This window comes from Mustelus asterias, chromosome 13 (genome assembly GCF_964213995.1).
Source record: "Mustelus asterias chromosome 13, sMusAst1.hap1.1, whole genome shotgun sequence".
Classification (NCBI taxonomy): domain Eukaryota; kingdom Metazoa; phylum Chordata; class Chondrichthyes; order Carcharhiniformes; family Triakidae; genus Mustelus; species Mustelus asterias.
The window spans coordinates 726,163-749,318 of record NC_135813.1 but is presented as its reverse complement, the minus strand read 5'-3'; the positions used below and the strand labels follow the sequence as shown (position 1 = coordinate 749,318).

General features: G+C 45.6%; 1 protein-coding gene across 1 annotated transcript in view; it reads right to left on the bottom strand.

The window, feature by feature from the left end:
• Positions 1-9,404: 9,404 nt before the first annotated feature.
• The window catches only part of ttc16 (tetratricopeptide repeat domain 16), a 183,780-nt gene continuing 170,028 nt past the window's right edge, over positions 9,405-23,156 (bottom strand). Inside the window, exons 17-19 of the mRNA XM_078226122.1 lie at positions 12,637-12,813; positions 11,441-11,585; positions 9,405-9,676 (exon numbers count right to left, since the gene is read on the bottom strand). Coding sequence (XP_078082248.1) covers positions 9,558-9,676; positions 11,441-11,585; positions 12,637-12,813 — 441 coding nt within the window. The 3' untranslated portion in view covers positions 9,405-9,557. The remainder of the gene's footprint in view (positions 9,677-11,440; positions 11,586-12,636; positions 12,814-23,156) is intronic.

Below are 23,156 nucleotides of genomic sequence, written 5' to 3'. Positions count from 1 at the left end.
AACATTGAGCTGCTGGTCTTTTCCCTCCCTTAGACATGTTTCAGTTATGGCTCTAATATCCCAATCCCATGTATCTATCCACGCCCTGAGTTCACCAGCCTTACCTGTCAGCCCTCTTGCACTGAAATTGATGCAATTTAATCCAACAGGTTTTCCCTGCTCTCTGCCGTGCTCCTGCCTATCATATCTATTCAGCTTGCTGTTGCCGAGTACCGCATCTCCTTTTAGCCCCTCATTTGCTTCCCCCCCTGCCAGTCTCGTTTAAACCCTCCTTGTAGGGCCCTGGGGAGTGTTGACGAACAGAGGGATCTGGGAGTACAAGTACGTAGTTCGTCGAAAGCGACAGGTAGTCAGAGTGGTGAAGAAGTTGTTTCACACACTAGTCTTCAGTCAGGCATTGAGTATAGGAGTTAGGGCATTACGTCACAGTTGTACAAGTCATTGGTGAGGCTGCACTTGGGAGTATTGCGTACAGTTTGCACCGTTATAGAAAAGACATTGATAAACTACAAAGAGTGCAAAGAAGATTCACGAGGATGTTGCCGGGACTAGTGGGCCTGAGTTATAGGGAGATGTTGGCCAGGCTAGGACTTTATTCCTTGGAACGTAGGAGAATAAGAAGGCATTCGGCATGCTTGGTTTCATCGGTCAGAACATTGAATACAGGAGTTGGGATGTCTTGTTGAAGTTGTACAAGACATTGGTAAGGCCACACTTGGAATACTGTGTGCAATTCTGGTCACCGTATTATAGAAAGGATATTATTAAACTAGAAAGAGTGCAGAAAAGATTTACTAGGATGCTACCGGGACTGGATGGATTGAGTTATAAGGAGAGGCTGAATAGACTGGGACTTTTTTCTCTGGAGCATAGGAGGCTGAGGGGTGACCTTATAGAGGTTTATAAAATAATGAAGGGCATAGACAAGGTAGATAGTCAATATAGTTTCACAAAGGTAGGGGAGTCTAAAACTAGAAGGCATAGGTTTAAGGTGAGAGGGGAGAGATACAAAAAAGTGTCCAGAGGGGCAATTTTTTCACAGAGGGTGGCGAGTGTCTGGAACAAGCTGCCGGAAGTAGTAGTAGAGGCGGGTACAATTTTGTCTTTTAAAAAGCATTTAGTTACATGGGTACGATGGGTATAGAGGGATATGGGCCAAATGCGGGCAATTGGGATTAGCTTAGGGATTTTTAAAAAAAAGGGTGGCATGGACAAGTTGGGCCGAAGGGCCTGTTTCCATGCTGTAAACCTCTATGACTCTAAGATCCCGCTAAAATCCTTGATACTTTCTTGTCGACTATGCCACCAATCTTGGTGTCATCTGCAAACTTACTAATAATGCCTCCTAAATTCATTAATATAAATGACAAACAACAATGGACCAGCACCGATCGCTGAGGCACATCCCTGGTCACAGACCTCCAGTTTGAAAAATAACTCTCTACAACGACTCTCTGGCTTGTGTCAAGAAGCCAATTTTGTATCCATTTAGCTACCTCACCCTGGATCCCGTGAGATTTAACCTTATGCAACGACCTACCATGCAGTACTTTGTCAAAGGCCTTGCTAAAGTCCATGTGGGCAACAGCAACTGCACTGTCTTCATCGACCTTCTTGGTTTCCCCTTCAAAAAACTCAAATTTGAGAGACATGATTTTCCACTCTCAAAGGCATTCCGACTGTCCATTATCAGTCCTTGCCTCTCCAAATGTCTGTAGATCCTGTCTCTCCGAATACCTTCTAACAACTTACCCACTACAGATGTGAGGCTCACCGGTCTGTAATTCCCAGGCTTTTTCCTGCAGCCCTTTTTAAACAAAGGTACAACATTTGCCACCCTTCAATCTTCAGGCACCTCACTTGTGGCTGTCGATGCATCAAATATCTCAGCTAGGGGACCTGCAATTTCCTCCCTAGCCTCCCACAATGTCCTGGGATACACTTCATCAGGTTCCAGGGATTTATCTACCTTGATGCGCCTTAAGACCTCTAGCACCTCCTTCTGTTATATGTATACTCCTCAAGACATCACTATTTATTTCCCCAAGATCCATCCTTTCTCAACAGTGAATACTGATGAGAAATGTTCATTTAGGATCTCACCCCATCTCTTGTGGATCTGCACTTAGATGACCTTGTTGATCCTTAAAAAGGCTCTACCCTCTCCCTATTCTTTTGCCCTTTATGTATTTGTAGAATCTCTTTGGATTTTCCTTTGCCTTATCTGCCAAAGCAACCTCATGTCCCCTTTTTGCTCTCCTGATTTCTTTAACTCTATTCCTACACCCTCTATACTCTTCAAAGGATCCACTTGATCCCACCTGCACATGCATATCATGTGCCTCCTTCTTCTTGACCAGGGCCTCAATATCCATGAGTCATCCATGGTTCTACTTCTACCAGCCTTGCCTTTCACTCAGCTTGTCCATAGTTCCAACTCCTTTGCAGCCCCGATTCCCTCCTTGCAGACTGCCCCTCCCCCACCCCGATGTCCAGTCCTGATCGCTGGCCTCCCTCCCCCACCGAACCAGATTCAGAGTGGCAGAGTGACCCCCCCAGCCCAACTGATCACTCCCATCAGACCCGTCCCCCTTAGGTCCCACCCCCTAGGCACTGTTCCATGCCAAGCATGGGCACTTTGTCCCTTGGGCAGTGCCAGGGGCCAGGCTGGCACTGCCAAGGTGCTAATGCCCAAGGGGCACTCCCCCGACCCTCTAGGGGGTTGTGATTGCTCCCCCTTCACTCCATTGGGGTTGGGTCACCAGCTCCCCACAAGTGGAGAGCTATAATAATCTGCGCTAGAGTGAGCGTCTATTTCCAGCCGGAGCTGACGGTGCCGGAATCTGACGCTGGGAGATGTGCTTGGGGCCAGACATCCAGTGCTGATCGCGCTAATCTGGCCTTGCTGAAAGCTCCCGGCCTGTTGCGCTAAAACATCAGTACAGTGGGATGGGAGAATCACCCCATTGTGTCTAGTCCTGAGTACTCAAGTTCAGGATGGATGTGAAAGCATTAGCACATGCAGAAACATTTGAGAATGTTTCCTCCAAAGAGGAGCAACATTAGTTATGTGGATAGTTTGTTAAAGCTGGGGCTGTTCTCTTTGGCATTGAGAAAATCAAGAGAAATTTGATAGCGGTGCTCAAAAGGAATCTAGACAGGAGTAGATAGGGAAAAAACCTCTTCAGTTGGTAGAAGGATTGAGAATCAGAGGACTCTGATTTTAAGTGACTTCCTGAAATAAAGGATAATGAGGAAAAGCTTTTTAATGCAACAACTGATTTGGGTAACACTGCTTGCAGCTAAGAAGACAGACACAACTTGGCTTTCAAAGGAGAATTGGAAAACTACCTAAGAAAAAAAATTTCCCAAGTTACAGAGAAAAGATGGGTGGATGGAGATCAGTGAGTGACTCTGGCAGCGCGCTGGCATTGACACAATGAGTGGCATTTTCCGGCCTTTCTCACCTTGAAACCGCAAAATCCCACCCAAGATCAATGGATCATTCCGTAGTCCGCCCCTTGCCCGCTGATTCCTGTGGCATGTGGAACAGTGAAATTCCAGCCCTGGAGTCAAATGGAAATCAGTGAGTGACTCTGGCAGAGTGCTGGCATTGACACAATGGGCGGAATTTAATGAAAAAAATGTGAAGTGCTGAATGAGTGGGTAAACGGGAAAGGTTCAGACTCGGCTATTGGACACAAGTGCACGTAGTGCAAAAAGAAATTGCCAGGATGCGATTCTCAGCAGGGTGGGGTGGGGGTGCGGGAAGAAGAGCCTAAGCTTGTCGGGGAAACCACTTGCTGAGCTCTGGGGGCATCATTGCATAGGCACCCTACACTGGGAGGTCTCCTGCTTCCCCCCCACGCCTGTGGACATTGGGACCCTGCCCCCACAGACAATCCCTCCCAGCCCTACGGAACTCCCCCATTGTAGTTCCACCCCACTTTGGCTCCACCCCCTTGACACTGCCTCAGCAGTTTTAGTGCCTGGTGGGTAGTCAGGCAGGTACTGCCCAACCCTGCCCCCAGCCACCTGGGGCTTCAATGGCCTCCGGTTTCACCGACAAAACAGTGCTAGTATGATGCAGGGAGGCACGAACCTGGCTTTTGACCTCCTGCCCCATCTTAACATTTGCCTCACCAAAGGTTGGGCGGGATGCAGTCGTACGATTGCATCCAAGGAGTCAAATGATCTCCAATCTGTTTCTATGGTAATGGACTGAAAGCTCACCTCAGGTTCAGGATCACCACATTCATTCCGAGCAAGGAGTCAAGAGCTAATGGAGTAGCGGGTTAAAGTCATGTGAATAATGGGAAGGGCAGAAAAGGATGCTTTTAATTGATGTTAAGCTGTGGGAATTTGCAGTAGGGTTTGTCCGAGTGTCAATGGTGGAATGATAAAGTTGTCTGTTGTTGATTCTGAAAAGATTCAGAAACTCTGCCATTGCAAATCTACCCCAGGCGCGTGTCTAGACAGACAACTGCAATTCTGCCTCTGTTTCCAGATATCATTAAAGTGACAAAAATTACTGCTACGACTCTCAGTCATTTAAAATCATAGAATCCCAAAGTGCAGGAGGCCATTCTCTCATCGAGCCTGCACTGACCATCCCTCGCAGGCCCTCTCCCCATAACACCATGCATTTACCCCACTCAAAATGAACTGAAAAATTCGGCCACATGTACAAACTTGTTTATTATATTTTGTAAAGTATTGGTTTTAAAATATATACAAACTTTGCACAGATTGTTCCAATGTGCTTTTCCTTTTCCCCCCCCAACTCCATGAGGCCTGGCTAAATGTTTTGGACTGGATGAAATGAAAGAATTTTACTGAGCATATCTGAAACTATAAAATGCAGCTGGGAAAAAGGCAACCAAAATACCATTAACAATAATAGAACAATAAAATTAACAGTAATGTTATTAAATATTAAAGCACATTTGCAGCATTAAGCCTGAATTTTCTGACATAACTGTACAGGATTGATAACTGAAGAACATTATTTTCTCTAAAAAAGTTACAAAATTTTATTACTTACAGAGAAAATTATATAGTCACTGGGACAATCTGACACAACCAAAAACTTTAAAACAGCACACCTGGAACGCTTGGATATTTGATGTGAGAAGGGGCTTCCCAGAACCTTTACAAAGGGCTTTAGCAGCATAACTGGCAGGCTGGTACATTCAGGGCTGCAGATACAGATGCAGCAATAACCATTAACATTGGCAGGCAGACAGGGACTGTTATGATTGGGAGGGACCTGGATATTTTTAAGTTAGTGGTGACGGACAGTTAGTTATTTTCAGATAGGGGAATGGGAATCTATGTATTAGGCGATTGTGACTTTGCCCCAATTTGCCAGCTTTACCTGAGCACAATTTACTCCAGAAATTAAAACTCCAATCAGTACAGACTACAGAGCATGACAGGAGCTTGCATATTTTAGCTCAATTTTTTGTAAACTTTCACTAACAAAGATCTTTATTGTCACTCCCTCTAACTGTTCAAACCCCCATTTTCCACACTTTTGGTGGATTCATCCCAAAAGCGCCCCATTTAAACCGTATCAAGGAAGTTACTGACCAGGAACTGAATCTTTTCCCGTTAACCTGTACAATGTTAGTTACTGTCTTTGGAACATTTGAACCATTGGAAGCAAGAGGAAACACATTTGATTACTAATGTTGGACACAGATTTTTCATCGATGTGCTCCCTATCATTTCCTTTGATGGAAAGTTCTGGAATATCAGAGTAGAGAATATCTTGAACAGTATCAGCACTTTTCACGAATTGAAGAAATGTAAAGTGTACAGCTACTGGACTGAGCTGCATTGAGGCAGGAACTCATTGATGAAGCAACAGGGACATGATGAGTCCAAGAGGTGACAGCACGCTAATCATTGGACTAACAGCTAGTCCAACTACTAAAGTTTGGATTTTCACGAGGGAAGCACAAGTTGGGAGTCAGGGAAGCTCCCACCATCTCAAACCTGCCTCCATTCAGGAGGCCCCCATTATTTTTGTTCTGGGGAGGCAGGTGACAGGCTGGAATGCCCACTTTCATTTAATGGGATATTGGCCCAATGTTAATGTCAGGCACACTAATAGTTAACCCCCACCTAGACCACACGCCTCCTCGTATCCCCCATGTCCCCTCATTTCTCCTTTGCTCCTTCCATACCTACTCTCCCAGTACGGTGGCATAGTGGTTAGCATTGCTGCCTCACAGCACCAGGGACCTGGATTCGACTGTGTGGAGTTTGCACATTCTCCCCGTGTCTGCGTGGGTTTCCTCCCACAGTCCAAAGATGCGCGGATGAGGTGGATTGGCCATGTTAAATTACCACTTAGTGTCAGGGGGACTAGCAGGGTAAATGCTTGGAGTTATGGGGATAGGGCCTGGGAGGGATTGTGGTCGGTGCAGACTTGATGGGCTGAATGGCCTCCTTCTGCACTGTAGGATTCTATGATTCTCTGTTTTATGGAACTGATAAGCTAGTGACAATTCTTTTAAATGATCCTGAATTAGACACAATAAGCTGAGGCTTTGAAAAGATCCTTTGGGAAAAAAAAGGCTCAGGTTATAATCTCTTAAAAGTATTAACCATAGTCATTCATAGCATCAATGTCATGAGCTTTATATTTACTTCAGCTTTCTTAATTGTGCGTCAATAAACACATCGGCAGTGAAAAACTCTTTCAACAATCCAGCAGTTGTTACAAGTAGAAATCTCAATCAAACAGCTATTTCTATAAAACTAAAAAATGCTGGAAAACCTTAGCAGGTCTGCCAGCAGCTTTAGAGAAAGGAAGGAATTTCACCCCTCCCACCCCGCTGGCGGTTCCAAAGGCATGGGGCCTCAGCGGGAGGCTCAAAAATCAGTTTTCTGTCAGCATGAATTTCCTGTGGGGTCTCCTGCTGGTGCCTGCCACAGCCAATTGGGAAACCCACTGGTGGCCAGTAGGAAATGGATTTGCGTCCTGTGATAACCCCCAGGACTTGCAAGGGGAGATCACTGATTGACTTCCCTGTGGGGCCCATTGAATACAAGCTCCCTGAGGATTGGTAATTAACTCACCATCTCATATACCAAGTCCTATATGAAGCAGGCCCCTGAGTGGGTCCATTATTGCCTTGTCCCAGTTGGGACCTGTTTGTGTTCACCACAGGCTTGTGGTTTTTGCTTTACTTTATTGTGTGCAATAAAGCACTGTTCCTTTACAGCCGACTCCTGGAGTTATTATACATCCCACTAATGGAATGAAGGCCCGACTGGAATCTTTCCCTCATGTCTGATTGTCCGCAATACCAGCGGGAAAACATGTCAGTGCAGAACATATCTGTAACAATGTGGCATTAAGTTGGGACTTACCCGAAGATTGCCTGGGGCTGCCTCTGGAGGTAGGGAAGGAATTTGGGATGGAGGATGCCAGTGATCGTGGAACACCACAGCAGTGGCTGGGGGAAGAAGCATCGATCAGGTCGATCTTCTAGATTCAGTGTCATTAAGGAGGCCCACCTCCCAAGATCAGAGTTCCTGGAGGTCTATCTTCTTTCTTCAATGGTGGGTCAGTGATGTTGGGTGCCTTTTAAATATGGCACCCAGATATGACGCAGGACATGTGCAATCAAGCCTGCCATGCTGTGGAATATAGCACTAAATTGCATAATTAATGAGATAAGAGCTAGAAGAAGTGGCGTGGTTTCCCATTGGCTTCCACAGTGGGAAATACTGTTCCCATCACGGGACATTGACCCAGAGGGCAGAATTCTGCCCAATGTCTGTGAGAAGTGAGACTTCTTGGAATTCAGCCAGGCATTCAATGAAGCCATTGGTTCTGTCTGCTTCTGTTGATTTGACAGACGATCTTATTATGAATAAAAGGCAAATTACTGCGGAAGCTGGAACCTAAAATAGTTGGAACAGAAAATGCCGAAGATCTCATTATGAATGCCTGATTGAACTCAATGAATGGCTAATCCACTTAGAACTCAGGAAGCAATGCCTACCCATTGCAGAGGTGAATGAAAAGCTATGTTTGGCTGACATTGTTCCTTTTCACGGTCTTGTTTATTTGCACAGATTAAAAGATATGAAGTGGAAAACAATTTCCGACAGATCCTATGATTAGCTGTTATTGATTGACAGCTTTATGAGACAGTAAGAGGATCGATGTATTTCAAATGGGAATGCAGATGGCTGTTCCTTCTTGGTTGATGGCTCAGAGCTCGGGTTCCCCTGTCGTTCAGAACTCCTCAGAGAGGCTGTGAACTATGCCAACTTACAGAAGGGGCCTGACTCCACCAAAAGTGCGGGAGATGATGAGTTTGAACTGCCTATCCCCATAACGGAGCAACAAAGAGTGGAGCACTACATATGGACTGGCTACCTGGCTCCTTGTCTGAAGCCAAGCTCTGCACACACGAGGACAGCCTCAACCAGGATCTTGGGTTCATGTCACTATCAGTAACCAACATGACTTGCCTGGACTTGCAAAATCTCATTAACTTTCCTGTCTGGAAACAATACACATCTTTTTAACCGGTGCCTAATGCTCTCACCACTCACATTGTCTGTACCTTTAAGACTTGATTAGCTGTAAAGACTCACATTCCAATTATTATTCATGTAAATTGAGTTTGTGTCTTTGTGCCATGTTTGTGATCAGAACTCCCACCCACCTGACGAAGGAACAGTGCTCCGAAAGCTAGTGGCTTTTGCTACCAAATAAACCTGTTGGACTTTAACCTGGTGTTGTTAGACTTCCTTCAATGAAAGCTGCCAGAATTGGGGACTCGGAATACCAGAATCTGCCCTACCCACCATTTTTAAATGCCTGCAAGCTGAAAATCCAGGCCCAAAGGGCCATGGAGGCTATCGTGACATATAGCAAGGAAACAATTAATACAGAGGGACTGACTGATTGAGGTTGAAGCAATGGACTGAGCAAAAGAATGCTGCAGTTACAGGCAACTTTGATGATTAATATCATGATCATTTTGTTGGGAGCCATTCTCCCTGGATCTGCATTAGAAGTGATAAAGTATTTGTAATTCATGTAATAGAAATAGACATGTTGTATGGACACATCAGATTGAACTATTACCTACCCTAACATTTAGCATGTAATATGGAATTACATTAAATAGGGAACGCTTGTGATAAATGGCCTTGCATGATAGATTGCAGAGTTAATCATCATTCATACAATCATGTCTCCATGTTCAGTAGCATTATTTGTGATGGCATGGTAATAAAATAATTTATAACTGCATATCTGGAATAGGGTACAATGGCTCTGCCATATACTGATGGGCAGAATGCTATATATGACAGCATGCACTGGGCTAACAGCTTCTGAGGGTCCAGGGAACCTGACAGCCTCATAGCATAATTTTTCTTCATCCAGCACGATGGGATAGCAATACTGCACAGGCTCCCGCGGGAAGAAGTCACTCTATTCTTGCAGGAAAACTAATTCTAATCAGACACACATCATTCTTTCGTTCACATCTTGGGAGGTACAGTGATTCTGCCAGCCTGTACTACGAATTAACAGTTCTACAGGACCTGCAGCAAGCTTTGCTGTAATACCAGTGGGAGCACAAATTGACTTTTATTGCCAGTACACAATTAGTCCCAAGTTGATCTTGACAACTGTCATCTGTGGAACAATAACAGGAATTGTCAGTATCTCAAGAAGCTGTCAACTCTCCTTATCTGCAGTAAAAAAAATACACAGTTGAAAGTTGCACACATTAACACGTTTGAAATTTGATCGCCACTCTGAAGGGCCAAATTGAGAGCTAGATTCTAAGTCTAGGAAGAGCAATGGTACAAAAGTTCAATGCAATTGTTTTCAATGATATTTCCAAGGCAGCAACTCAGCACCTCCCTCTCCTGTGATTTCCAACACCAAGTAGGAAAGGAACAGAATGTCATAGGAATCCCATCATCGCCAAGTTCTGCATCAAGTAATACACCAATATGACTGGGGCATATACTGTCGTACTTTCATTATCACTGGCAGTTTATTTTTTACACAAATCAGCTTCTCAGGACAACTAAGAAGTTAATAAATATGACCTTGACAGTATCGCCTATATGCCTGAACAAATCAAATAAATACATGTACTGCTTCATCATACAGTGAAATTTGATAGAGTGATGAAGATGGCAGAAATGAAGCCACTTCACCAATGGCAGACGGTGTGTGTGCAAGTAAGTACTTCCATGATGACTAGCTCCACTGGGACAAAAGTGTCTGTGACATTGATGCCGATAAAGGGAAGTGTTTGGCCTCCACCAATTACTTCCCTGACAGCAAAACTGTGAAATAGAGGGTGCAATGAGACTGTTGGATGAAAGGTGCAGCAGGCGGTATTTCCCGATGGCAGGTTGAGATGCAGGAGTTAAGTCAATAGCATGTTTGTGGCGTGTTGGTCCTTACACTATCCCTGTGGTGGGTTTGCACTCGTTATACATTTGCATTGAAATCCAACCTTCAAGATAAAATCAGCAGTGCAAGAGAATTTCATTGCATCTGCTTCAGGTTTGTTTATAGGTGCAGTCAGCTTTGTGCACTTATGTCTGAGGTCAGTAATTTTCCTGGTTTAACTCCACTGCACAAAGTAGGGGAGTAGGAGAATGGCAGTTTGCCTGGAGGCTCAGGACTGGCGATGGTAAGAGGACGAGGGGTATAAAGTGGGGTTGGGGTCATGGGGAAGAGGTTGGTACTCTGAATGTGATGAGGGTTGGTGGGAACCGTTAGTCAAGGTAAGAAAATGAAGGGCCTAAAAGGCAGTGTCATTTCTGTCCAAATGTGGGTCCACCTCGGGATGTTGGCTAGTTTTGAGTTCACCAACTTACATTTCAATTAACCCCACCGAGAGTGATATTGGACAATGTCCTTTATAATGTACAGAAGGGAGGGCCAGCTTAGCCTGCAAGTTCAGCCATGTCCTACAGTGGCGAGTACAACACTGGACACTAGCATGAATATTAACTCTGCTGTAACCATCAATGTATGCCAAATAGGAGGCGTGCCAGTACATTCAGCCCTCACATTGCAATGAAGTCACTGTGAAAATCCCCTAGTCGCCACACTCCGACGCCTGTTCGAGTATACGGAGGGAGAATTTAGCATGGCTAATACACCTAACCAGCGCGTCTTTCGGACAGTGGGAGGAAACCCACGCAGACACGGGGAGAACATGCAGATGCCACACTGAGCCAAGCTGGGAATCGAACTCAGGTCCCTGGCGCTGTGAGCAGCAGTGTTAACCACTGTACCGTCCATTCGCCATCGAGAAAGGTGCGTCACTAACAGAATTTCACTCCAAGCATATAACATGAATGAATTATTGTAAGTAACCTGGAAAGATGTCAAGAACACGCAACATAATGCAATTTATACAGTCACTATTACCTGGTGGCTGGGTAGGACAGACCTGCAGATCACAGCTTTGCTTTGCAACAGGTTTCAAGAGGGGGTCACATCCTCGTACAATTTCTTTTCCCTGATAACATTTCACATCTCGCATTCTTATTCCAACTCCACAGGTTTTAGTGCACTGGATAAAAGTAACAAAATCTATTTTATTAAATTCAGTCAAAGAATAAAAACAAATCCTCCATTAAATATTGCATATTAAGATATATTTAATTAGCAGGTAATTAAGGACAAGGACATGGGGAAAGCCAAGGAGTAGAATGTTAATATAAGACACAAATATTATTTAAAAGAAACCATGGATGAGAGTGGGTGGAAAGCAAAAAGCAGAGAAATTTCTTTGTGACAAGGACTTATGCAATTATCAAACTTTTCATGAATCCAGGAAATGCAAACACTTCTGGGTCACTTCAAATGGATGGAATTATTAGACTTCAATTGGGCAGAAGCATCGGGGGCAATTTTCCCACCCTACGCACTCAAATGCAGATCCTGCTGGGGCCTTGTGGGGGCAGGGGCGGGGTTGCTAGCATGTAGTGTGCCAGTGAGGACTCCCTTTGGAATTCTCCCAGATCCTGTGTCCAGATGTAATCCGATTTCCACCCAGTGAGGGAGGGAACCAGCTTAGCATATTTAAGTATTCATTTAAATACACTTCATTCAATTTCGAGCCAGATTCTCCGACCCTCTGACACAGCAGGAACCTGGTAAGAATCATTCCTGGTCACAATAAATGGAGAGCAGGCCTAATGGTTAGGCCGGGGATCCCAGAGTCTCTGGGGAGAGGAAGGGGGTCTTCAAATTCACTTGGAGATTGGGGCACCCTTTAGAATGGTGCTTGATCTCTGTGAAGTCAAGCTTGCAGGTGTGTTCAGATCCACCTCTATCTGAACTGATGCAAAACTCACTCCCCTCCCAGAAAGTGACAAAGTGCAGACATGCTGGCGCACAACGCACTGGTTTTCTCCCCGGAGAGTGTCATTTTTTGGGAAAATTATGTCCGTGGTTTTTCCTTTTAATTACCTTCTAGTACCATCAAAATTGTGGAGTAATGCATTTGTATCAAATCACCAAAGTGACCTGAGCATTTAATGCTGTTAGTACAGGCAATAAAGTCTATGATGTAGCAGGGGAATTTAGTGAAACAGTGTGGACACAGTTGGCGTTATTACCTCAGACCATGAAGTAGTAAACCATTTAAAACACGGCCGCTCAAAGCACGTTGTTTCTTCAATCAACTTCTGAGTTCCATCACATTCCTCGGGATTGGAAATTTTAACTTTTCCATTTACTATTCCCACACACAGAACAACTCTTCTTTTCACCCCTCTGCCGCATGTTGTATTGCACTATTGGGAGCAGACCAGAAAGTTAATGCTACGATTGGAACCTGGTTGTATCTCCAATGTTGGAGCAAATACACATTATTTATTAATTCTCCAGATGCTCAGGAAATCTGCAATATTTGTCAAACTGACCATCAATTTCTCAGTTGCAGACTTTATATTCTGATACAATCCAGGTGAGCTCAACACATTTAGGTTACATAAATCAGCCCACATAATGCAAAGTAGTCTGTGCCTAGAATTCATGTTACAGTTGCTTCTAAAGCTGGCAGAGACAGAATATCCTATTGATTTGAGAGAATCTCTATCTAGCTATCTGTTTTGAACAGTAAACATTTGAGTATTTGGAACGCTATCTCAAGCGATCATAACTCCATCTCCTTTATGCTTGCATTGGAAAAAGAGAGGATCAGGCAAGCTCGGAAAGTGTTTATATGGAGTAAGGGGAAATATGAAGACATAAGGCAGCAAATTAGAGGAGTAAATTGGAAGGAGGTATTCTCGGGGAAATCTACTGAAGAGAGGTGGCAGTTTTTCAAGGAATGTCTGTCTAGAGTTCTACAGGACAACATTCCCAGCAGGGAGGAGTTGGTAGGTTAAAGGAACTGTGGTGCACGAAAGCTGTGCGGGACCTAGTCGAGAAGAGGAGAAAAGGGAGAATGAGGTGGTGATGGACAAGAGCTATCATCAGGTGGTCACACCAGGGCCACGGGAGGAGGCCAAGTGGGTGACGACCAGGAAGGGTAAAGTTCGGGTGATTGAGAGTACCCCGGTGGATGTGCCCCTACACAACAAGTACTCCTGCCTGAGTACTGTTGCGGGGGACAGCCCATCTGGGGGAAGCAGCAGTGGCTGTGTCTCCGGGGTGGAGTCCAGCCCTGTAACTCAGAGGGCTAAAGAAAAGAGGAGGAAGGCAGTATTAATCGGGGACTCGACAGTCAGGGGGACGGACAGGCGATTTTGCGGAGGCAGGCGGGAGTCTCGCATGGTGGTCTGCCTCCCTGGGGCTGGGATCCAGGACGTCGCTGGGCGAGTCCCAGAAATCCTGAGGTGGGAGGGAGAGGAGCCGGAGGTAGCGGTACATATAGGGACCGCTGATGTGGATAGGAAGGGGGAAGGGGTCATGAAAAGAGAGTATAGGGAATTAGGGAGACAGCTGACAAGGAGGAAAGCAAAGGTCGTAATCTCAGGATTGCTGCCTGTGCCACGGGAAGATGAGGACAGGAATGGAGTGAGGTGGAGGATGAATGTGTGGCTGAGGGACTGGTGCAGGGGGCAGGGATTCAGGTTCCTGGACCATTGGGACCTCTTCAGGGGCAGGTGTGACCTGTACACAAAAAACGGGTGGCACTTGAATCCCAGGGGGACCAATATCCTGGCGGGAAGGTTGGCTAAGGCTACTGGGGAGAGTTTAAACTAGATAGGTGGGGGGGAGGGGATCAAAATGAGGTGACAGAGTGAGGAAGGTAGCTCGCAAACAGAGAAGGGTTATAGGCAGTGCGAGAGGGCGGATGGACAGGGAATAGAGAAGGGGAGAGCTCAGATCAAAGGATTGAGATGTGTTTACTTTAATGCCAGGAGTATAGTGAATAAAGGGGATGAGCTCAGAGCGTGGATCGATGTCTGGAAGTGTGATGTGGTGGCCATTACGGAGACTTGGATGTCTCAGGGACAGGACTGGATACTCCAGGTGCCGGGATTCAGATGTTTCAGGAAGGACAGGGAGGGAGGCAAGAGAGGGGGTGGAGTGGCACTGCTGATCAGGGATAGTGTCACAGCTGTAGAGAAGGTGTATGCTGTGGAGGGATTGTCCACCGAGTCTCTGTGGGTGGAAGTTCAGAGTGCGAAGGGGCCGGTCACTTTGCTGGGAGTTTTCTATAGGCCGCCCAATAGTAACAGGGAGGTGGAGGAGCAGATAGGGAAACAAATCCTTGAGAGATGCAGTAATAGCAGAGTCGTTGTGATGGGAGACTTTAATTTCCCAAACAGATTGGAATATCCCGAGGGTAAGGGGATTGGACGGGGAATAGTTCATTAGGTGTGTTCAGGAGGGTTTCCTGACACAGCATGTGGACAAGCCTACAAGAGGAGAGGCTGCACTTGATCTGATACTGACCAATGAACCTGGACAGGTGTCAGATCTCTCAGTGGGAGAGCATCTTGGGGATAGCGATCATAACTCTATCTCCTTCAGGCTTGCATTGGAAAAAGAGAGGATCAGGCAAGCTAGGAAAGTGTTTATATAGAGTAAGGGGAAATATGAAGACATTAGACAGCAAATTAGTGGAGTAAATTGGAAGGAGGTATTCTCGGGGAAATCTACTGAAGAGAGGTGGCAGTTTTTCAAGGAATGACTGTCTAGAGTTCTACAGGACAATGTTCCGAGCAGATAGGGAGGTGTTGGTCGGTTAAAGGAACCGTGGTGCACGAAAGCTGTGCGGGACCTAGTCGAGAAGAAAAGGAAAGCGTACAAAAGGCTCAGAGAGCTTGGCGAAGATAGGGATTTAGAAGAGTTTTCGGCTTGTAGGAAGGGACTAAAGAAGGAAATTAGGAGAGTCAGAAGGGGTCACGAGAAGACCCTGGCAGGTAGGATTAAGGAGAACCCTAAGGCGTTCTATAAATATGTGAAGAGTAAAAGGATGAGACGTGAAGGAATAGGGCCTATAAGAGGTGAAGGCGGGAAAGTCTGTACGGAACCAGTAGAAATGGCAGAGGTGCTCAATGAGTATTTTGCCTCAGTTTTCACAGAGGAGAACGACCTGGGTGGATGTACTGCGGGCGTGCGGTGGACTGAAAGGATTGAGTATGTGGACTTTAAGAGGTTGTGCTGGAATCTTTGAATGGCATCAAGATAGATAAGTCGCCGGGTCCGGATGGGATAAATCCCAGGTTACTGTGGGAGGCGAGGGAAGAGATTGCAGAGCCTCTGGCGATGATCTTAGCGTCGTCAATGGAGATGGGAGAGGTGCCGGAGGATTGCAGATGTGGTTCCTATTTTCAAGAAGGGGAATAGGGATAGCCCAGGTAATTACCAATCGGCGAGTCTAACCTCAGTGGTTGGTAAACCGATGCAGAAGATCCTGAGGGACAGGATATATGAACATTTAGAGAGGTTTAGTATGCTCAAGAATACTCAGCATGGCTTTGTCAAAGGCAGATCGTGCCTTACGAGCCTGGTGGAGTTCTTCGAAAATGTGACTAAACACATTGACGAAGGGAAGGCGGTAGGTGTGGTTTATATGGATTTTAGCAAGACGTTCGATAAGGTCCCCCATGCAAGGCTTCTAGAAATAGTGAGAGGGCATGGGATCCAAGGGGCTGCTGCCCGGTTGATCCAGAACTGGCTTGCCCAAAGGAGGCAGAGAGTGGGTATAGATGGGTCTTTTTCTAAATGGAGGTCGGTCACCAGTGGTGTGCCCCAGGGATCTGTTCTGGGACCCTTGCGGTTTGTCATTTTCATAAATGACCTGGATGAGGAAGTGGAGGGATGGGTTGGTAAGTTTGCCGACGACACGAAGGTTGGTGGGGTTGTGGATAGTCTGGAGGGATGTCGGAAGTTACAGAGGGACATAGATAGGATGCAAGACTGGGCGGACAAGTGGCAGATGGACTTCAACCCAGATAAATGCATAGTGGTCCATTTTGGCAGGTCAAATGGGATGAAGAAGTACAATATAAAGGGAAAGACTCTTAGTACTGTAGAGGATCAGAAGGACCTTGGGGTCCGCGTCTATAGGACTCTAAAATCGGCCCTGCAGGTGGAGGTGGTCAAGAAGGCATATGGTGTACTGGCCTTTATCAATCGAGGGATTGAGTTTAGGAGTCCGGGGATAATGATGCAGCTATATAAGACCCTCGTCAGACCCCACTTGGAGTACTGTGCTCAGTTCTGGTCGCCTCATTACAGGAAGGATGTGGAAAAGATTGAAAGGGTGCAGAGGAGATTTACAAGGATGTTGCATGGATTGAGTGGCATGCCTAATGAGGATAGGCTGAGGGAGCTCGGTCTTTTCTCCTTGGAGAGACGTAGGATGAGAGGAGACCTGATAGAGGTATATAAAATGTTGAGAGGCATAGATCAGGTGGACTCTGAGGCTTTTTCCCAGGGTGGAAATGGCTGCTACGAGAGGACACAGGTTTAAGGTGCTGGGGTGATGGTACAGGGGAAATGTTAGGGGGAAGTTTTTCAGAGGGTGGTGGGCGAGTGGAATCGGCTGCCGTCAGTAGTGGTGGAGGCAAACTCAATAGGGTCTTTCAAGAGACTCCTGGATGAGTACATGGGACTTAATAGGATGGAGGGTTATAGGTAGGCCTAAAAGGTAGGGATATGTTCGGCACAACTTGTGGGACCGAAGGGCCTGTTTTGTGCTGTAGTTTTCTATGTTTCTAACACAAGAATGCTAAATTTCGAATAATCACCACAATTTATACTCCTGGAGAAAAAGCTGCTGGTTGGTTGGCAAGCCAATTCTGTTTAGCAAAGGTGTTGCCATGGAGAAAGTAATGGGGAACCAACAACACCCCAAGCACCTGGACAATTCAAAAAAGGCACAAGGTTTGAATATATTCCTTTTGTTTGCAGAGTGAGTCTAAATGAGCCACCTTACTAGCTCAGCTGATTATCTGATTAGCACACTCAGGATTGTTCAGCAAGTGCAAAATCACCTCTAACAGCAGACATTTTGTTTTGGAATTTGCAAGTATGGCTGGTTGGGTACTTCTGTACTATACTTAGAAACATAGAAAACTACAGCACAAAACAGGCCCTTCGGCCCCACAAGTCATGCTGAACATATCCCTACATTTTAGGCCAACCTATAACCCTCCATCCTATTAAGTCCCATGTACTCATCCAGGAGTCTCTTAAAAGACCCTATTGAGTTTGCCTCCACCACTACTGACGGCAGCCGATTCCACTCGCCCACCACTCTCTGAAAAACTTCTCCCTAACATTTCCCCTGTACCAACACCCCAGCACCTTAAACCTGTGTCCTCTCGTAGCAGCCATTTCCACCCTGGGAAAAAGCCTCTGAGAGTCCACCCAATCTATGCCTCTCAACATCTTATATACCTCTATCAGGTCTCCTCTCATCCTACGTCTCTCCAAGGAGAAAAGACCAAGCTCCCTCAGCCTATCCTCATTAGGCATGCCACTCATATCCATGCAACATCCTTGTAAATCTCCTCTGCACCCTTTCAATCTTTTTCACATCCTTCCTGTAATGAGGCGACCAGAACTGAGCACAGTACTCCAAGTGGGGTCTGACGAGGGTCTTATATAGCTGCATCATTATCCCCGGACTCCTCAACTCAATCCCTTGAATGATAAAGGTCAGCACACCATACGCTTTCTTAACCACCTCCTCCACCTGCGGGGCTGATTTTAGAGTCCTATGGACCCGGACCCCAAGGTCCTTCTGATCCTCCATAGTACTAAAAGTCTTTCCCTTTATATTATACTCCTGCATCCCATTTGACCTGCCAAAATGGACCACTATGCATTTATCTGGATTGAAGTCCATCTGTCACTTCTCCGCCCAGTCTTGCATCCTATCTATGTCCCTCTGTAACTTCCGACATCCCTCCAGACTATCCACAACCCTACCAACCTTCGTGTCGTTGGCAAACTTACCAACCCATCCCTCCACTTCCTCATCCAGGTTATTTATGAAAATGACAAACAGCAAGGGTACCAGAACAGATCCCTGGGGCACACCACTGGTGACCGACCTCCATTTAGAAAAAGACCCATCTATACACACACTCTGCCTCCTTTGGGCAAGCCAGTTCTGGATCCACAGGGCAGCAGCCCCTTGGATCCCATGCCCTCTCACTTTTTCTCGAAGCCTTGCATGGGGGACCTTATCGAATGCCTTGCTAAAATGCATATAAACCACATCTACCGCTTTCCCTTCGAAAATGTGACTAAACACATTGACGAAGAACTCCACCAGGCTCGTAAGGCACGATCTGCCCTTGACAAAGCCATGCTGAGTATTCTTGAGCCTACTAAACCTCTCTAAATGCTCATAAATCTTGTCCCTCAGGATCTTCTCCATCAGCTGACCAACCACTGAGGTTAGACTCACCGGTCGGTAATTTCCTGGGCTATCCCTATTCCCCTTCTTGAAAATAGGAACCACATCCGCAATCCTCCGGCACCTCTCCCGTCTCCATCGACGACGCAAAGATCATCGCCAAAGGCTCAGCAATCTCTTCCCTCGTCTCCCACAGTAACCTGGGGTACATCCCATCCGGACCCGGTGACTTATCTATCTTGATGCCATTGAAAGATTCCAGCACAACCTCTTTCTTAAAGTCCACATACTCAATCTTTTCAGTCCACCGCAAGCCCACAGTATATCCACCCATGTCCTTCTCCTCTGTGAAAACAGAGGCAAAATACTCATTAAGCACCTCTGCCATTTCTACTGGTTCCGTACAGATTTTCCTGCCTTCACCTTTTATGGGCCCTATTCCTTCACGTCTCATCCTTTTAATCTTCACATATTTATAGAACGCCTTAGGGTTTTCCTTAATTCTACTTGCCAAGGCCTTCTCGTGACCCCTTCTGGCTCTCCTAATTTCCTTCTTTAGTCCCTCCCTACAAGCCGTATACTCATCTAGATCCCTATCTTCGCCAAGCTCTCTGAACCTTTTGTACGCTTTCCTTTTCTTCTCGACTAGGTCCCACACAGCTTTTGTGCACCACGGTTCCTTTAACCTACCAACACCTCCCTGTCTGCTCGGAACGTTGTCCTGTAGAACCCTAGATAGACATTCCTTGAAAAACTGCCACCTCTCTTCAGTACATTTCCCCGAGAATACCTCCTTCCAATTTACTCCACTAATTTGCTGCCTTATGTCTTCATATTTCCCCATACTCCATATAAACGCTTTCCTAGCTTGCCTGATCCTCTCTTTTTCCAATGCAAGCATAAAGGAGATGGAGTTATGATCGCTATCCCCAAAATGCTCTCCCACTGAGAGATCTGACACCTGTCCAGGCTCATTGGTCAGTATCAGATCAAGTACAGCCTCTCCTCTTGTAGGCTTGTCCACATGCTGTGTCAGGAAACCCTCCTGAACACACCTAACAAACTCCTCCCCATCCAATCCCCTTACCCTCGGGATATTCCAATCTATGTTTGGGAAATTAAAGTCTCCCATCACAACGACTCTGCTATTATTGCAACTCTCCAGGATCTGTTTCCTTATCTGCTCCTCCACCTCCCTGTCACTATTGGGCGGCCTATAGAAAACTCCCAGCAAAGTGATCGACCCCTTCCCACTCCAAACTTCCACCCACAGAGACTCTGTAGATAATCCCTCCACAGCATACACCTTCTCTACAGCTGTGACACTATCCCTGATCAGCAGTGCCACTCCACCTCCTCTCTTGCCTCCCTCCCTGTCCTTCCTGAAACATCTGAATCCCGGCACCTGTAGTATTCGATCCTGTCCCTGAGACATCCAAGTCTCCGTAATGGCCACCACATCACACTTCCAGGCATCGATCCACGCTCTGAGCTCATCCCCTTTATTCGCTATACGCCTGGCATTAAAGTAAACACATTAAAGTAAGATCCTTTGGTCTGAGCTCTCTCCTTCTCTATCCCCCGTCCATCCTCCCTCTTGCATAACCCTTCTCTGTTTGCGAGCTAACTTCCTCGCTCCCAGTCACCTCGTCTCGATCCCCTCCCCCCAACCTATCTAGTTGAAACTCTCCCCATAGTTATTACAAACAAGCAAAGGAACAGACTGCCGAACCAAACATCATGTTCCTTTGAATCTTTGCAATAGGCACGGTACAGATCATACTCAACCAGTCTCCACTTGCAAAACTCAAAACAAAACATCTTCTGTTAGATGTGATTCTACAATTGGGTAGCACTTGTTGAACATTCCTGGAGTATTGTAATAACTACACGAACGACAAATTTAAGATAATCAGTTGAGCTCGTAGTGTGGCTCATCAATGCCTGCTGAAAGCAACATATATTCATATGCAGGGACCTATTCTTTGTAAACAAGGGGAAATAAAAGTAAAGCTTTAAAGTTTATTTATTAACCACAAGTAGGCTTACATTAACACTGCAATGAAGTTACTGTGAAAATCCCCTAGTTGTCACACTCTGGCGCCTGTTTGGGTACACCGAGGGAAAAGTTAGTTTAGCCAATGCAACTAACCAGCACATCTTTCAGACTTTGGGAGGAAACCGGAGCACCCAGAGGAAACCCACACAGACATGGGGAGAATGTGCAAACTCCACACAGACAGTGACCCAACCCGGGTCCCTGGCGTTGTGAGGCAGCAGCGTTAACCACTGCCACCCCACATCTTTTAAAATTACCCTGGTGCTTGGGAATCCGATAGTTTTTGCTGTTGATTTCTCCATGGCAACATCTCAACCAGAGTAAGCTTGCCATCCAATCAGCACCCTTTTCTCCTGTAATATAAATTGTGATAATTTAAAATAGACATTCTTGTGTTTGACTTGAGTGCAAGCTTCAGCAATGTGTCTCCCTTTCAGCAATTTAGTTATAGTTTTGGAGTTGGAACTTTCCGGCTTCTTACAAATGCTGCTGTCCACAAGAGCACAGGAGGCAGTAGCAGGAGTAGACCATACGGACAGTCAAACCTGCTCCACCATTCATATCACCATGGCTGATCTTACCTTCAACTCTGCTTCCCACTTGCTCCCAATATCCCTGGATTCTCTGTCTATCCTAGTTTTAAATATAGACAACAATGGAACATCCACAACCTTCTAGGGTAGAGAATTCTAAGGAATCACAACCTTTTGAGCCGATACAAATTCCCATTTGGCTGTTTCATATAGGCTGGACATTGCAGATTAGTAAGGGTGGTCTAGAAGATGAGTTTTTAAAAATGTTTTTGTGACATTTTCTTGGAGCAATTCATTATGGAAACAACTGAGAACAAAACTATTTTAGATCCCATGTTGTACAATGCATTAGGTGTAATTGGTAATGTCATTGTAAAAGATCCGCTGGGATGCAATGCATCAGGGAACAAATAAATGGCTGACCAACTGAATACATACTTCGGTTCTGTGTTCTCAAAAGGAGGACACAAGTGAGATACCAGAAATGTTGGGGAACACAGGGTTTAGTGAGAGGGAGGAACTGAAGGAAATCAGTATTTAGAGAAATGGTGTTGGGAAATTGATGGGATTGTAGGCCAATTAATCCTCAGGACCTGATAATTTACATCCCAGAATACTTAAGTGGCCCTAGAAATAGTGGATGCATTGGTGGTCATCTTCAAAGATTCTACAGACTCTGAAACAGTTCCTACAGATTGGAGGGTAGGGAATATAACCCCACAAAAGGGAGGTAGAGAGAAACAGGGAATTATTGACCAGGCAGCCTGAAATCAGTAGTGGAAACATTCTTGAGACCAAAGATGTATAGCAGAGTACTTGGGAAACAGTGGTAGAATCAGCATGTACTTACAAAAAGGAAATCATGCTTGACAAATCTACTGGAATTCTTTGAGGATATAACTAATAGTGTCGATGAAGGGGAGCCAGTGGAAGTGGTTTATTTGGACTTTCAGAAGGCTTTCAACAAATTCCACATGCTAAGTTAGCAAGTAAAATTAAAGTGCAGCAATTGGGGTAGTGTATTTAGATGGATGGAAAACTGGCTGGCAGAAAAGAAACAAAGAGTAGGCATAAACGGGTCATTTTTGAATGGCAGGCAGTGACTAGTGGGTACACATATGAATGCTAGGATCCTAGCTATTCACTACGTATATTAATGATTTGGATGAGGGAACTAAATGCAATATCTATCTCCAAATTTGAAGATGACACAAAGCTGGGTGGGAGGGTGAGCTGTGAGCAGGATGCAGAGGTACTACAGTGTGATTTGGACAGGCTGAGTGAGTGGGCAAACGCATGGCAGAACAGTGCAATCTGGATAAATGAGTGTCACAAGTAGGCTTACATTAACATTGCAGTGAAGTTACTGTGAAAATTCCCTGTCCAAATCACGCTGTAGTATCGCTACATGCTGCTCACAGCTCACCCTCCCACCCAGCTTTGTGTCATCTTCAAATTTGGAGATATTACATTTAGTTCCCTCATCCAGATCATTAATATACGTAGTGCATAGCTAAGATCCTAGCATTCATATCTGTGGTACCCCACTAGTCACTGCCTGCCTTTCAAAAATGACCCGTTTATGCTTACTCTGTTTCTTTTCTGCCAGCTAGTTTTCCATCCATCTAAATACACTACCCCAATCCCTGCACTTGAATTTTACATGCTAATTTATCATGTGGGATTTGTTGAAAGCCTTCTGAAAGTCCAAGGCTT